General features: G+C 40.0%; 2 protein-coding genes and 1 long non-coding RNA gene across 4 annotated transcripts in view; 2 read left to right on the top strand and 1 right to left on the bottom strand.

The window, feature by feature from the left end:
- The window catches only part of LOC128449458 (receptor-type tyrosine-protein phosphatase C), a 101,730-nt gene that overhangs the window by 68,161 nt on the left and 16,561 nt on the right, over window positions 1-17,008 (bottom strand). The window lies entirely within an intron of this gene.
- Window positions 7,819-13,276, top strand: LOC128449564 (protein-glutamine gamma-glutamyltransferase 5-like). Its single transcript, XM_053432809.1, has 5 exons — window positions 7,819-8,118; window positions 8,570-8,744; window positions 8,829-8,992; window positions 9,101-9,234; window positions 12,436-13,276. The coding sequence occupies exons 1-5, from the start codon at window positions 7,966-7,968 to the stop codon at window positions 12,455-12,457; spliced, it is 648 nt and encodes a 215-aa protein (XP_053288784.1). The 5' UTR covers window positions 7,819-7,965; the 3' UTR covers window positions 12,458-13,276.
- On the top strand, window positions 9,953-11,896 carry LOC128449606 (uncharacterized). The gene is made up of 3 exons (XR_008339890.1): window positions 9,953-10,265; window positions 11,690-11,731; window positions 11,844-11,896. It is a non-coding gene; the product is annotated as an uncharacterized LOC128449606 (long non-coding RNA).

Here is a 17,008-nt window from a genome sequence, read left to right as displayed (position 1 = left end):
CTTCTCTCCTCATCACTCTTCCTTCTCCTTCTCCCCTCCTCCTTCTCTCCTTATTGAATCGTTTTTTTCATGTATTTTTTTGTTTTATTTGGATCATGGTTTTCATATAAGCCATGACTAGTTTCTACCACACCCCACATGTATTTTTACATTTCATTTATTTACCGGAAACAGTTCAATGCTTTGTGAAGCTGTCTCACCACTGATGAGTAGGCGACTTCAGTAACGTCGCAAAGCATTGACCTACAGACAGGTTCATCACTTTTTCCCAGTGTCATTTTTTCCCTATTTGCAGCGCGTTTCTGTTTTAACTTGTGTTGTGTCCTTCAAATTGATGAAGTTGTGTTTCTTAATTTGCAGTGCGTTGGGCTCTCTGGGCTTCCAAAGACATGGAAAGAAAAAAAGGGCCACTGTAACTTCCTCTTTAGGAAGTTTTTACGTTTCATTGTCAACCTCTTAACCAAAAGCCCTATGATCCTTGTCCCTGAATACATCTACATGTCTGAGGTCCCTCATGTTTTCTCCGTCAGGTATATTTCTGTATTTGACCTGCTTTGCATACTTCACAGACCACAGCCCCCACCCTCCTCTCTGTGATAAGCTCCCCCTCCTCCCACAATCTGCTTTGATCGTGCAACGTGTATAACATCTCTGACCGCACTTCTTCATTTTGAAAACCGCACTTCCCCTTTTTATTTAGTTTTTTCCTCTACAAGCATTCCAAAGTCTGCATCGATCTGCTCTGCTCTGCCAAACACGCACGCACACACACATGCCACACGAACACACACACACACACACACACACACACACTGAACACACAGCCACTGGGGTTGAAGTGAAGAGCTTGCAGAGACACCCCCCAAAAAAACTCATGTCATATCTGTCCCACAACCCCTCCAACCAAACATACAAACCAACAGACACACACACACACACACACACACCCCCACACACACACATACACACAAACACAGGCACTTTTTCTGTTTCGTGTTCTTAGGTTTGGAAAGTTGAAGAAACGTGAAGATGCACAAACTCAAAGACGTGAGGTACAGTATGTCTGTCATTCCTGTCCTCAGTTGTCTTACAGTTAGAGTGCTGACGTTTCAAAGAGAGAAGAAGCTGCTCGACTGACAGGTTCATGTCTGCAGCTCAGGCACGGAGGGTTTTCCAACATTCCTCCTGAAGACCCTAGATTTTAATACTTTCATGACACTTGCAAGGACTCAACGTTACTATTAAATTTCAGACGATAACTTACATTTGGCCAAACCAATGATTCCAGCCCAGAGCAGCAGGATCTTGACACCACGGAGACCTGCCATATCCAGGAGTCAGGGCGTGTTCCTGCCACGACCACACAGCACAGTCCTAGAGGGGACCGACCGGCAGATATCAAGACGCCTGATCCAAGCTTAATTCCAATTCTCAACACGACTCTAAGAGAGAAGTAAGTTCTCAACATATGTTTTCTGTCTCATCAGTTGCCACTTCTTCCTGGTCTTGTTCCCTGAACCCTGAACCTCGCTTCTGGTTTCAAGTCGAGCGAGTGCAAGTCACAATGAAAAGAGGCTGCCTTCACCGTATCGCTCAGTGACAGGAAGCTTCATTTTAGGCTACGCCAGCAAGAACAGGCAATCAGACGTCGGATCTTCACTTGCTTTTTCTCAATTGTGAAACTCTTCAGAATAATAATACGAAAAGAGAGAAGTTTAGCTTAAATTCAAGGGTTATTTTAGCTGTATTACACTTTTGGAAACATGCTTAATAGTCTGCATAACCTTTTTTTGTTGAACTTTTTTTAATTCACAGACAGAAAAAATTGAAAAAATTTGTGATTTCAAAACAGGGTAATGTTTTCTGTCTGATTAATCTCTGTTCATTTAGATAACTAGGCTCTTAAAACAAGAAATGTGACATCTGATAGATGACACGTTCACCGGGGGAACTTCTTCAGGCCCACAGTCTTTTCCTTTTCTTGTGGCCATTTCTTCACTTCTGCCGTTCGCTCTGTGAGAAACACATTCATAAGGGATGTTAGATCTCTTCAAAGTCATTGATCGTGTGCGTGGTTGTTTGATCATTGTGCTCTGCCAGGCTCCCAAATCTGACCTAATGTAAATACTGGTACAATATAAAGTATTTAGAGATCAGACAACTTCATGGTTTTGTTCACCAGTGTTCTGTTTCCAAAGAGTTCATCCTAAACATCTATAATGTGATTTAAAACATCAAATTTCAGTTATTTTCCACAGGTCCATGTGTCGACTAAATCAAAAATATAATCATCTGCAACAACGTGAAAACTGTAGTGTTAGTATCATGATCTGTTATCAGTTTAATTTGCACGTATCTAGTGTTAACAGATTGTTAAACTCATGCCACATTCCTCCCTTAAGTTTCGTGATTATCTAAACTTCTCTAAACTTCTCTAAACTAAAAGAGAGGGAGATTAAACAAACCAACAAACTTTTAAACAAACAACACACAAATGGACAGGGGCGTAGCTTCCTCATAAGAATTAAGAGTGAAATGAAAAAAATGGAACAAATAAAATCAACAAATTCTCTTCAACCTTTCTTGTAACTGAATTTAATATTCAAGCAAAGACCAAAAAAACTGCATCACAATTTTAAAAGGCAAAACCAATATGTAGAATATTTACACAATAAGTCAGCAGAAGTTTAAATAACTTTCTGGAAGCTTAACCTTCATTTGTAAAAGTGTTGTATCAAGCATCAATAAGAGAACACACACTGTGTATCTTAAATATTTGTGTATTACTGTATGTATGCATCTGTTTGTATTTTCATATTTATTAAACTGTTTAAGTTTTTTTATACTTACATTTGAAATATCCAGATTTTGTTTGACTAATAATAGTGTTGTGCAATAATGCTTAACAAGTGATGTGTGTTCCTGATGGCGTACTTGAACCTGTTTAGTGCAAAGCTGGAAAAGTCAATTGTCAGTTCATTTGGACGCTACTATCTGGGCATCTGTGTACACTATCCAGTTAGCTAAGCAAGATTCAAATTAGACAAATAATTCAGAGTTACAATAACAGTACAATATGAATAACCTGTGCTCTTCACTAGGTTTAGAGAGAAAACATTAAATTGTGACATTTGTGAATTGTAAGATAAGATGTAGACAGAGGCACGTACAATGATAAGGTCATTTTTTTGGATCCTACTCAATGTAGTACTCAGTCGTATCTGTTAGGCTTAACAATTTTAAACCTCCAGGTTTTACTGCAGAAGGATGTCATAATTTTCAAAATCTGAAAATTTGAATGACTGTATCATTGTTTCTGTAATAAATTGCTAATGTCCTCCTAACATGTGTGGTATGGACTACATTATTGTGGAATGAAAGTAGTCGATCCAAACATATTTACAAAGTTGGCAGTGGTATGTAAGTGTGTTCAGAATTTAGGTTTTTGAGTTTGCTGCTGTTGCTAACAAAACAGTTTTCCTATTTAACTGCATGAAACTTAATACTGACTGACAGTACAGGGGTTAACTGTGTTTTATGGCCGTGAGGAGCAAGCTCTGGATCGCCTCTGTCTAATCTAAGTTTTAACAATTCCTCCTTGTGTGAAAATAGATCTGATTCTGCTGAGTGAAGGTCATCCAAATAGTGTAAAGATTTCTTATTAGCAATCTGAACCTCCTGGAGGAGAAGTGCATTTTTTGCTCTTATGGCATTTACCTCCTGTTCGATGGCTGCTTTGTTCTGACAGGCAAGGTTGATTTGCCTGTGGAAATTTAGAATCATACATCTCAACAATGGACCCTTTGATGCTGTTTGTGCAGCACAACTGTCATTAAGTAGAGAATCTATTTCTCTAATACACTCATTGAAGTTCAACTTGCTGATGAATTCTGGATAGCCAGGGGTCAGGCCTGGTGCTAGGGGAGAAACAAACTGTTCTACAGGGGTTCTCCATTGTTGGATCTGAAATTTAAGGATTAGATTTAAGTTTATAAATCAAAAAACAGTGTGGTTGGTTTTAGTGTTGCGATGGCAGACACCTTGTAGTGTGGATTCTATCGTACACTAGCCTAATCAAAACTATGGTGGGTAAAACAGTTCACCAAACTTTTAATAACACTAACTGATATGCAGGTCAGTAACAGTTATGGGCTCTATAAATTCACAGTGCTGGAAGCACACTGTGGATCTTTCTCATGTTCCCTTATTCAACTTTGGCTGATATGCTTGGCAGTAACGGCCAGGTACAAGCTCTGTTACATAGGGCCGGTGGCACGCTATGTCTCAATTCAAAAGCATTTAACAGTTACAGGAATTTTCGCATTCTTTTTTGGTATTCAAATGTTAAAAGAAATTCTTAACATTTCAACAAAGAACATTCAACTAGAATTATAAGCAACAAAAGCAATATTTTAGGTTAACACTATGAGGAGTTAAAATGGTTGTTCTTAATAGTTAATTATTAATAAACATTTAATTTATCAGTAAATTATTTTCACCACAATGCACTTGTTTGTAAATAGCGTTGAATGTCTACTCTGGTGGCAGACTAGTGGAATTGAATTCAAACCTTTGACTTGACTGAAAATTCCAAATTCACCTATTTCTAGCGTTGGCCAAAAATGAAAAACACATTAACCTCACACGGGGCACCATAAATGTTGTGCAATAATCCTTAAACAGCGATACCATAGAATGGTGTGCCTTTAGGCATTCAATAAATTTGGTTATCAAAATAAAATAAAAAATTAATATTTAAAATATTTATATTAAATCATAACTTCAGTTGGGTAAAGTTGTCTCGGGGCACCAACCTTCAAAGGAAGGGAAAAGATAGTCAATTTATTGATTAAGATCAGTCTCATTTAGATGTAGTTCAATTATAAATCCCAATATTAACTATTAAAGATTATGTAATGAGCAGTGAAGGTTATGGAGTTCTTGACAGTGTAGCGGTTGGCAAAATTCACTTAAGCAACATTAATGAAAGAACATTTGTGAAAGAAAACATTTATTATGAACATAATAAAGTATAAAAACTAGGGCTGTGAAATGATTAAAATTTTTAATCAAATTAATCACAGGTTTCTATGGATTAATCATGATTAATCACATTACCGATTTTTTCGGAATATTTTTGTGAAAACAAGATTTATGACATTTAACTTTTCTTTTGTGCTGCAACTCAGCAATTCTTCAGCAGTTATCATTGCTTTTCCATATGGAACATTAATATAATCTTCATCCTAAACAGAATTCGGGTTCCTTAGCCATTGTGTGGTTGAATAAAACTTTTTTTTTTAAATTAAACAGAAATTATTTGAGCTTCTTAGCCATAGGATGGTTGACATTTTATATATATTTTTTGTCACACAACCATTAACCACACCATGATACAATCTAATGCCTCTAAAGGCCCTCTTAGCTACTCGGTCTTTAGCCAGTTGGTGAGGCAAACTAACTTGTTCAAATTCTCTGACAGTAAAGCTGACCGCTTCTTTTGCACAATGTGTCCGGCGAGTGAGTCTGGTTTGGCGCATTCCACTTGAACGCCCCTCGCCGATCAACACATGCTTCGCGTTGCGGTGGTTAGGCGGGTATTGCTACGGTGAAACGATAACGTCTTCTCGCAGAGTGTGCATATCACCTTGGTTTTACTGAATGTTCGATCTTTGTTTTTTTGGAACACGAGCTTCCCGTCCAGAAGGTCCTCAGGTTCATCAGAATTATCCATGTTGCAGAGCTGCCAACTTTTCAAAAAACCTTGGAGTGAGATTTTGTCGGGGGTGACCAACATTTTGCCGCGCACACAGCCACACACGTTGGTGGCTCAAATATCAGGGAATTGTTGGAATTTGGCGTTGTATCCATGTTGTTCGCTGCATTCTGGTGGCCTTTGGGGCCCGAAGTCGTTGATAGGAGCGGCCGACTGGAGATGGACAACATTGGTTACATTCTGTGACGCAAAGACATAGCTGAAGGTCCACCCCCAGGAAATGTTGGTTTAAGTAGATGTTGTTTCCTGCATTCTAGTGGATTTTTGGGTGGTATGCTAAAGATGTGCAATACCTGAACTTCTTCTGATTCATGTTCCTCTGATCATGACTTGTAGGGCCTTCTAGCCTTGAGCTGAACATTCAACCAGAAAACTATTGTTGTGCCTCAATGACCACAATATAGCCTAATTAATAGACCTTTGTTTAAGATTTGACCAAGGTAGGTTGATTGACATTTTGATTACAATGGTTTTCAACTAATTCTGAACTGAAACCTAACCTATATTTTAAATAATTGTATTCTTAAGAGCAGTTAATGATTTATGTTCGCCTCCCACCACACTTTCCATCAGACAAAAAAGTGCAACAAATAAAGTGCTTAAACAGTAGCCTTTTTAAGCAACACAATGGACCCTCTTCCCCAAAATAAAATTTGTCTGGAGCCGCAAAACATATTTGATAACAAAGCTAATAAAGTTTTATATAAAGTTATACTATACTAAACTATGGTTTGTTGCATTTATGAAATTATCGAACAACAATAAAGAAAACTGTTGACATTTGATTGATATTTTTACCTGTTACAACAAAGGAAAAACCAAACGCTTATGAAGAGAAGAAAATACACAGGCAAGTGTCGGCCTACTTTGAAATAAATTAAACACAGACCTTTGTAGGGTTATTTGAGTCCTCCCCGTATTTGTGGAAAATGTATGAAATAAGAAGTACCCTATTTTTAAATAAATAAAAACATATAGCTGCAGCCTAATAGCTTAAAAATATATATTTTAGTTGGCGAAATATTTAAACGAAAAGTGAGAGCAGGTCAGGCTGGAGGCGGACACAGAAACTGCAGCTCGGTAGAAACCAACTGCAGCTTCTGCTCTGATCAAGACGCTGAGCTCTGATCAGCTGAGACCAGAGAAACTCTGTGTTTTCACTGTTTCCACTGAGCAGCCGGTGAGTCAGTGACCAGCTCCTTCACGTGAACGAGCTCTGGTCTTGTGTCTCTGAGCGAGTGCGCGGGGCGGGGGGCGGAGCCTCGGGACCGGTGCGCTATCTGGGGCACACACACACACACACACACACACTCGCCCGCTCCTGGTACTTCATGACGGCCTGATACGATGATGTTTTTAAAAAATGATCGTGACTTAGTCAACCACCAACATTTTCGTCTCGTCTCGTCAACAAGTTAAAATAGATTTAGTCATGCGCTTCACTTCAAAGATCCAGGTTTTTTTTGGCGTGAGAAATTGGATGTGTGGCGTGAGTGCGTGTGAAAACATGCAAAAGCGTGTGTCACACGGCGGAAGCGTGAGAGTTGGCAGCTCTGATGTTGTTTGTTTGTTTTAATGGCAGCTGCCGTCTGACTGCATTAGAGCGGCGACTAGTGCAGAGGCGGCGGAATTGGAAGGTCCTTCTGCGCATGCGTTAAATGCGTTAAAAAAAAAAACGAATTAATCCTGTAATTTAATCATAACGCGTTAACGCGTTATTTTTCACAGCTCTAATAAAAACACAAATTACTTACGTACTAACTAACAAAGGTGTGTATGTGAGTGTGTGTGTGTATGTAAACTAGGAGGGTTCTCAAAATGGTGGCTTGCCAAAAGAGTCACACCTTCCTGTGGGCTTTTAAGATTAAGATTAAGATTAAGATTAAGATGCGTTTCTTTTTAAAATGGCCCCTAAAATAGCAGCCCCCCCCCCCCTTCTTCTTCTGAGGTTGCTCTACGACCGATAGCGGGGGAAGGTTTAACTAGGGGAAGTGGTATGCGTGTTTCTGTGTTGATGTTAAACAGATAATGAGAGAGTCAGAGAGGAAGCCTGTGGCAAGCCTAACTAGCAGTAACTTTCATTTGACTTATAACTACAATATCACAGCATATATCAAACTTATAAACACCACACATAATCAAATAAACAGTCTTGCTTAGTCTAGTATAATTATTAAGCCCAGACGGCAATGGAGAATGACACAGGAGCAGAGAATCAGAGGGGAGGAGCAGGCGAAGAGACGGAGGGGAACGAGGCGGTGATCAATACCTCGGGAGGAGCAGGTGAGGTCGTCCCAGAGGTCATTGCTCCGCCCTCCGATGTGTCCATGCGATTTGAGGAGGTACGTCACAGAAGCTGGGAAGGATGTTTTCAGGTTGTCTGTCCTTCTGTCCCTTTATTGTGAATACGATAGCTCAGGAAATGCCATGAGGCAATTTATTCAAATTTGGAGGTCAAATATAGAGGTCGGAGGTCGAAGGTCACAGTGACCTAATATGAGTCTGGAAAAAATATATACGTGAACTGAAACTGCAAGTTTTTCTAGAGCTTTAGAAACTGACTAATTCTTCTGTTATCAAAACTTTCAATCAAGTCTTGATAGTCAACATTTAAACTATAATCTTAATAAAAATATATAACCTGGAAATAAACATCAGCTTTTTAATAGACAATATAAACATTAATGCAAATCTTTCCAGGTTGTTTATTCTGTAAAGCTAAAGTTTTCATATCCAATGTGTGATGGAACATAAACCTGCTTCCGTGTCTTATTCCTACTTCATTTGTTGCAGTTGTCCAAACCAATGAACGGGAAGGACGTGAGCATGAAGCTGTTGCTTCACAGCAAGTCCACTTCCTCCAGGCTGCTGTCCATCAACATCAGCGTCCAGGCCATGAGCTACAACGGATCCTCGGCCGGGAACATCCAGTCAGAGGTGAAGGAGGAGACCATGCAGCCTGGGACAGGTGAATCTTCTTCTGGATCCTGGAAGTGTTTAAAAAAAAACTCTTACGTTTTCTTTGTGTGAACCAACTTTGAATCTCCCCCAGAACTGTCCGTCCCCATCCTGGTCCCGTTCTCGGCCTATCACAAGCTCATGGTGGAGTGTGACAGCATGAAGGTCACAGCCATGGTCAATGACAAATACAAGCCGGAGCAAGTCTACCTGGCTGAGAATGACATTGTGCTGACGGATCCTCCTTTCACCTTAACAGTCAGTGCATCAAAAAACCTTGCTGTTTCTGTAAATCATCTCAGACGTGCAGGTTCTGTCGGGCGCATTCGAACAACATGTTAAAAAGTTCAAATGTGTGTGTTCCAGGTTTCCAGTACGACCAGACTGCAACAAGAAACCAGTGGAGTATTGATTTTCAAGAACCCGGCAGACGAAACGCTGACGGGATGCACACTGACTCTGTCTGGAAGTGGAATATTTAAAAAGGAGGAGGACTGCAGGTTGGTGTGTGTGTGTGTGTGTGTGTGTGTGTGTGTGTGTGTGTTTGTGTGTAATGTTGTTTTATATAAATGATCAAACATTGGCTTGAATCCTGCAGCTAATCTGTGATAAAATTATAAAGTAACAATAATCATCATCCGACATAACTAAAGCACTAAATGACGACCTCATTTATTTCTATTTACAGTGAAATCACAAAGAAAATTCCTGGAGCATTAAAAAAAAGCTTTATTTGTTTTCACGTGCTTCAATTATTAATCGACACAAAAATTCAGATTTCTCTATATATTATACATTCATTACTAATTTCAAATTTCTCTATATATCATCAGGACCAGGGCTGGACTGGCAATCGGGCATACCGGGCATTTTCCCGCTGGGCCGACGTCCCTCGAGGGCCGATGGCCGCCCCCGGGTTTTTTTTTTTTTTTTTTTTTTAAATTAAAAATAAATAAACTGACCGGCGGCCCACGATGTCATGTTGACGGCCCTCGGCCCATGCATGTGGGGGGGGGGGGGGGGTACTAAATTTGTGTCTCAGATGTCACTTCGGCACTATTCGGTGGGTAACCTAACCAATACGCCGCCATACGCATTGAAACGGTGCCTGCTGAAGTCAAGTGCACAAGTGCGCCATCTGAGACAGAACCAATTATTACGCCCCACCCCTTCCTGTATTTAGCTATGCGCGCGAGAGTGGTAGACGGCAATGGACAAACCAAAGCGTAAAGGTGGAGCTGAAAAGCTCAGGGCCAAAAGGCTCAAAAATCTAGCCGCAGACGCCGGAAAATGTGCTAAAATAACTGACATGTTCAGTGGAGGTGCTTCGGGAGCCCCCTCCACCTCAGGTGAATCAAGCACCACCAGCACCAGTGGACAGGGCGAGGAGGCTAGCTGTAGCGATCCACCCATGGAGACAGCACAGATGGTGGAAGGGGGTGACGGTAGTATTAGCCATGAACAGGGAGGAGGAGATGATGAGTCCGAACCCGAGGCTCATGGACTGAGTGAGCCGCTGCCGGTGCACCAGGTAAGCAGCTTTTAACATAAGGATAATACGTTTAGATGATGGATTTGAATTTAGCCAGCCGCAGCGATATGAAAATGATGCGTAATAGATGTGACAAACGGCTATGCTAATATGCTAATGAAAATGCTAGATGAGTAGTCATGCTGCACGCTATCATGCCTGACGGATAAGCAAGCACACAGCATAGCCCCACGATACAAGCCGTTCACAGGTGGAATGCTGTAATAATAGTCGTTGGAAAGTTTTTATTACCACGTAGTATTACACTACTATGGCATTACACCAGGGATGCCGGGGTGGCGGCCCGCGGGCCGGATCCGGCCCGACTGTATGTCACATCCGGCCCGCGGGTGATAAGGGTCGAATATTTTTTAGTATTTGATTTAAAAAAAAAAAAAAAAAAAGTACTAAGATGTCCAGAGGGTCAGTGAATGGGTCGCGGTGGGACATGTGACAGTTCTTGACAAATGGCTGTGGGGCTGTGTGGAATGACGGGCTCTCATTGGCTGGTTGTTGGTGGCTCAGGGGTTAATGAGGAAGCGGAGGGAGAACACGAGTGTTGATGTGCGGAGTGAGGAGACGACGCACGGACATCTGAATGAAGTTATGAAAATAGCCGCTGCTCAGAAACTATCCCCCGACATCGACAAGCTGGTGAAAGTTAAAAGGTGTCTGGCTTCAACAAGAAGCTGAAGTAGGCTGGTCTCCCCATTTATCATAATCCAGTGTGTTATGGGTGGGAGGGAATAAAAGGGGTTGGGGTGGACTGATAGCCAGGCTGGTGCCATATAGTCATATGGGTGTGTGGAAATATGGGTTGGGGTTGACTGGTGATGACTGGCAAAGTTAATGTGCCTTATCTGTTGTTGAGCCAATTTAATCTTTTTAGATAGCTCATATTTGGCTAATTTTTCAAGAACATTTTTGTTTTACTTATTCCTACTGGATATTCAATCACATGGCCTATTGTTGGACTACTTTATTCTGGCGCTTACTTTCTGTGACTCGTTTAGACCTACTGGCCTTCTTTTAATTTGCCAGGCAGATGTTGACTACTTTTGCCGTCCAGACCGTGCTACACTGCAAACTTTTTTGAACCACCATCCAAAGCAAGATGCTCCAAACACAATAGGAAAGGTCTTCACAAACAAAGGAGGTACAAGCAGGAAGTGGCTGACATACTGTGATCAACGTCCTGCTTTATTTTGTTTTGTATGCTTGGCCTTTAGCAAGCCCTCTGATAACAGTGTATTCATTACTGGAATGTCTGACTGGAGACATGCTCACCAGAGAGCAGAAGAGCATGAAAAAAGCATGGCACATAGAGCTTGTGCTGAAGCTTATTTTCTAAACTGCTCAAAATCTGACATAAACAGCCTGCTTAGAGGAAGACAGCTAACTGACTGTAGTGTGTGTGCCCAAAGAGCTGATTGGAACTGAAGAGCGCAGACAAGGCTATGCACCAAGTGAGTAAACATATCCACATTACCACGACATAAAAGCGTTAAAAATCTGATGTTGTATGTGCCTAACATCAGAGTGGGTATGTGCCCCCCCCCCTCTCTCTCTCTGTCCAAGGAGCTGATTGGACTGAAGAGAGCAGATAAGGCCAGTTCATCGGCAGCTGCCAGGGGCTCTCTTCTCTCAACGTCCAGGTTTTCTGCCAGCTATCATGACAAATTTATAGATTCATATTAAATAAACAATTGAGTGTGAAGTCACTGCACATTTCCTGGTGTTTTTTTGGTACCTGAAAGAGAGTTTTTTTTAGTTAAATTGTGCACCTTTTCCACTAGGCCAGAACGTTTTGTACATTTAGAAGACATAAGTTACGTCAATTTAATGGCAGATGTGCTCCGCTAATTATGTGGGCCGGTCTGAGCCAAAAAATGCCCGGGCCGTTTTGTTCTCCCAGTCCAGCCCTGATCAGGACTAATAAAAATAAAAAATAAGATATGAAAAACAACAAAAGAAGTTAATGTTGTCAAACGTTAAAATCGCAGTTGATGAAGCAAATGAAGCAAATGTAAAACCAGCACATTTTAAATGAGTTTTGTTGATCGACTCTCAGCTTTAGTTGTAATATTGAAAGGTTTTCCAGTTTAATGCTGCTAATAAACGCTGCTGCTGTAAATGTAGAACTCCTCATGGTCCTCTGCGTCTCTCACAGGCTCCCGGACCTGGCACCATAACAACAGTTCCGTATCAACATCTTCTTTTATCCCTACAAGACGGGAAAGAAGACGATCACGGCCGTCTTCGACTGCTCCACCTTCAGGGACATCCAGACCACCTGCAAGATCGAGGTCAAAGAGTAACGTCTCAAACAGTGACCTTTATAAGAGAGATAACAAACCGCTGTGAACTTCACTCAGAACCAACGAGCTTTCTCGCAGCTTTGCATTATCCACTTTTATATGATAAAGCCTGGAGATGGACCACTGCTTAAAAAAGAAGAACAACGAGAAAGATGCCAAACATACGACACATGAACATTTACATGTATCTACTTAAATTCGTTGATTTCTTTTAAGGTCTGACTTGGATCCCAGCTGGTTTTTAAAGTCTGATCCTGAAACTAGATTCTCATCAAAATGTTTGAATTTGCTTGAACAAAGTTATTCAGTTGTTTTGTTCTTGAGGATAAATCTCCTGCCGGGATCTCCAGGTAACAGCGGCCTCTGCTGGACAGACTGAAAACAAACTCTTCATTCTCTAAAATAGAAACCCAACAACTGCGGCTCCACGTCTCATGATGCGTTCAGGAACACATGGTATAAAAGGGTTTACACTCAGGGGTGAAGCAGGCTGTCTCCTATCGAAGATTTCAGGGCCCAAGTCAAGACAAAAACACAACTGCTGGTGACCAAATAAAATGAATAAATCTTCAAACGTACAAGGGACATTCACTATCTTGTCCTATATTCTAAAATGTGAACACAATAGGAAAGGTTCATGTTTTTTGTGTGTTTCCATGGTGCTTTTCCACAAGGAGTTTTTCTTTATATTGTTGAGGGTCAATAAAGATCCGAACTGAAAAGAGTTGATTGAATGCTGTGTCAGATTATTGCTTTCGAAATTATAAAAAAAAAAAAAAAAACAGTAATACAACACTACATCGCATAATCAGTAGTTGTACAGCTTATCTAAAAAAGCAGATCTCAAAATAGACCGGTGACACCTACATTTTCACCACTTTTTAGTTTTCTGAAAATTTTGGAAAGAATTTGAGCATGTTAAAACAGCACTCAAAAAGCCAATTCATTTGCCTGAACAAAAAATGTATAATCCTTAATATTTCAATAGGGCCTCACTGTCTCGGGCCCTAATTAGATGATGTTAAATCCAGAGCAGAGTTCCACTGATGATGTTCCTGTGTGAAGTGCGGTGATAGAACTATTCTTGTAACGTAAATAAGAAGATATTTTCTTATCAGTGGAACAAAATCTGCAGGTTTATTCATCTTAAATAAATAAAATGATAAAAACAAAACCCTGAGGCAATCTGACAGAAACACTGATGTAAGATTTATGCAGAATCATTCTCACTCGGACTTTCCGCGCCTCAAGTCATAGATCTTGTAGACGACCACCAGCAGAGCCACAGATGTGAGGAGGATGTAGAAGACGTGAAAAGCAATTCCAACTCTGTCATCTGTAAAATGAGATTAATGAAGAACAGCATTAACATAATGCATAGAATTAGATGTGTAAAAAGAGAAATCTCTGCTTTAATGAAGCAACATGATATAAATGGAGGCATTGATTGAAATGGAACATACATTCAGTAGAAATTTGCTCTGTGACGGGGTTGCTCTCAAACCGACTGTTGGCAGCAGTCACCTGGAAAGATGGAGAATCTTTTAAAAGCATTAGAAGAAAAATCAGGATTAAAACAGTGACGGTAAAAAGAAGGATGACTCAAACCTTCACTGTGTAGCTCGTAGAGTACTTCAGGTTCTTGAATTCAAATTCACATTTTGTCCAATTTTTCTGCACAATGCTACTGCCATCAACAAGTTGTGCTTTGAATACTCCCTCAGGTCCATTGAAGTATTTTCCAGGACGGCATTTCACAATGATCGTATTACGGTCTTTGACCTCCAGGTTCAGAATACGTACATCCTCTGGTACTATAAGAAATTCAAGAATAAACGGTTACAACACTGTATGTGTCCTCAAAAAAAGTTATATTCAACACTTAACAGTATAATGAAGTGAAATAAAGGACTTTTATTTATTTTGGTGCAGATCCAAATAAGAATCCAGATCTAGTGAATTTAAATGTGGTTTCCTAAGAAGTCTGTTGGTCAGATATTAGTTCCACTGAGTGCCGTTCTAGTTGTGCTACAAAAAGATCAACTGGTTTCATTCTGTTTGTCACTGACCTCCAATCTGAGTTTTCTGTTGAACAGAAAAACGGGTCCCCACATCCCGTCTGTTGTAGGTGGGTTGGACCCAGCAGGTGTAGTCCCTGTATGACCTCAGATCAGTAATGTTGCAGGTTCCTCCTGAAGGCTGTTTGAAACCTAGGAGACCTTTTCAGAAGATGTTAGTTTATGTTTTAGATAACAGATACAAAATTATAGCAACATAAAACAGCACTTTGGTTTCTGCTTTTTTGGGGGGGGGTCAAGTTTCCCATTAAGTAAAAACATTTTCCACTAATCATTTCATATCATCAATGCAGCCCTGGAAGCTTAAACTATTTCAGTCAGGCAACTCACGGTTGAAATGTTTTTCACATTGGCAGAATGTAAATTTTAGCGTGGAGCAATGTAAATGATCGAAATGTCCACATTACATTTCTATACTTCAACGAATGAGTGAAACCATCTCCAGCATCTTCAGAAGTGAAGAAAAGAAACAAGGAAGAATAAAAGCATGAGGGAAGTAATCTATTTCACTTACACCTTACACGTTGGGATGAATCTCCACAGCGGCAGAGGAACGAAAGCTTCGGAAGATTCTGAATCACGTTTTTACATCTGTTACTGGTCGTGGTCCAAGTCAGCTGAGAGGATGTGTTGGTGGTGCTTGTATTTGTGAAGACTATTTTGAGATCTGCTGGGACAAGTTAGACATGTGGAACACAAACCTGAGAACTGACATCACAGTCGTTCCCTCCCCAGTGTCTGAGGACAGAAGCTGTCGTCCAGTGAGCGTCTACATACCACAGTCGATCCGGACTTTAACTTCAGTTGTGTTGTATACGTTGACATTGTTCTTGTCCTTGATGAGACCGATACACTCGTAGTCCATGAAAGGCTCCAGCTGAGATAGATTCTTAGTCTCATTGAATCTGTCAAACCATGGGTAGTGGCCTCGACGAGGATAGAAAACTTTAAGACACATTGATTATGTTATTAATATTATTATACTATCATATAATAATTATAATGGGATAAATTCCATATTCATTAATGTAAATTCACTTGTAGGAAACCACTGTTTGATGTGTTCATAAAGGAGTTCAGAACAATACATTATATTTATTTTCACACTCATTTTTTTGCGTTGATGTTTTCGTGAGTAATTAAGAATCTTAGAAAAATGTAGGTCACTTAGTAAATTAATGTCATCACCTCTTTCAATGTAAATCTATATATAATGTTGCAGACACACAAAGACCTTCCACTTACCATGACAGGTGTAATCAATGGAGAGGTTGCAGTTTGGAGGTAATTCTGCTTTAAATTCTACAGGAAATGTGTTGGAGCAGTTTGATTTATATTTTTGACATCTAAAAAATCTGTGGAAAAAGAAGAGCAGACATAAAACATGAGGAAATAAGTTCTAAAGGAAATGCATTTCAAAATAACAGTACAAACTGTTACGCATACCGCGAATTTTGATGTGTCTGTTGAGCTGAAAGGAAGTGCTGGTGCAGTTTTCGAACTGAAGTTGAAAGTCATAATAGAGCAAATGTCATCAGAACCAGGTTTGAAACAGACGGTGTTGTTGCCACATTGCAGATCTGGGATCATATCTGGAGTCGTTTGTAAAGAGCTGATGTCCCATCCAGTTCGGTAACACACGGATTTGCTGCTGGTAGAGCTGCAGTTGGCATCTTCAATGTCCTCTTTCACTGAAATACACGAGGGATTAACAAATATCTGCTTGTTTTACACACAGTACTATCTTTTAATTTGAAACATTAATTTAACCAACATAAATTCTTCTAACTCACTTATTGGATCTGTAATGGGATCATTTACAGTCATGCATTCGCAGGGCGTTGGTCGGTCTTTATCGTCAAGTGTCACATTGAGCTCATATTTAGTGCAGGGCTTCAGCTGTTTGATTTCATGGGATGAACTTCGATTGGAATGAGGAGCTGAGGCTCTTGCTTCAATCTGTGGTTTCCCTTCTTCATGAATCATTATGGAGGTAGGAACAGGGTTAACTGCAGAGCTTGTGATGTTAATCTGGAAGCCAAACTTGATGGGTTTTACAGTGTAATTACCTGCAGACAAAATCAACAGAATTAAAATAAAACGAGTCATAGAAAAACACAGACACCAGATAATAACAATATGATCACCTCTACCAAGGAGGTTACATTTGACTTTTTATCATTAGTATTTTTGATAAATTATGAATCACTGTTTTCTAGAAATTCACATAAAAGTGCTTTACATACAATATAGATAAAAAAAAAAATATGAACATTAAACATGAATCTGTGAATTATTTTAATAGCTCAGTTTTGTATGCGAGATGTATGCTTATAAATGATAGTGG

Source organism: Pleuronectes platessa, chromosome 2 (assembly GCF_947347685.1).
Source record: "Pleuronectes platessa chromosome 2, fPlePla1.1, whole genome shotgun sequence".
In the NCBI taxonomy this organism is placed as follows: Eukaryota; Metazoa; Chordata; class Actinopteri; order Pleuronectiformes; family Pleuronectidae; genus Pleuronectes; species Pleuronectes platessa.
Note: the sequence above shows the minus strand (reverse complement) of the source record. Positions and strands in the feature narration are given on the sequence as shown.

Coding starts and splice junctions, on each gene's coding strand:
- LOC128449564 (XM_053432809.1), top strand. CDS start 7,966: ATGGAGAATGACACAGGAGCAGAGAATCAGAGGGGAGGAGCAGGCGAA. Junction 8,119..8,569: donor TGTCCATGCGATTTGAGGAG/GTACGTCACAGA, acceptor CATTTGTTGCAG/TTGTCCAAACCAATGAACGG. Junction 9,235..12,435: donor AAAAAGGAGGAGGACTGCAG/GTTGGTGTGTGT, acceptor CGTCTCTCACAG/GCTCCCGGACCTGGCACCAT.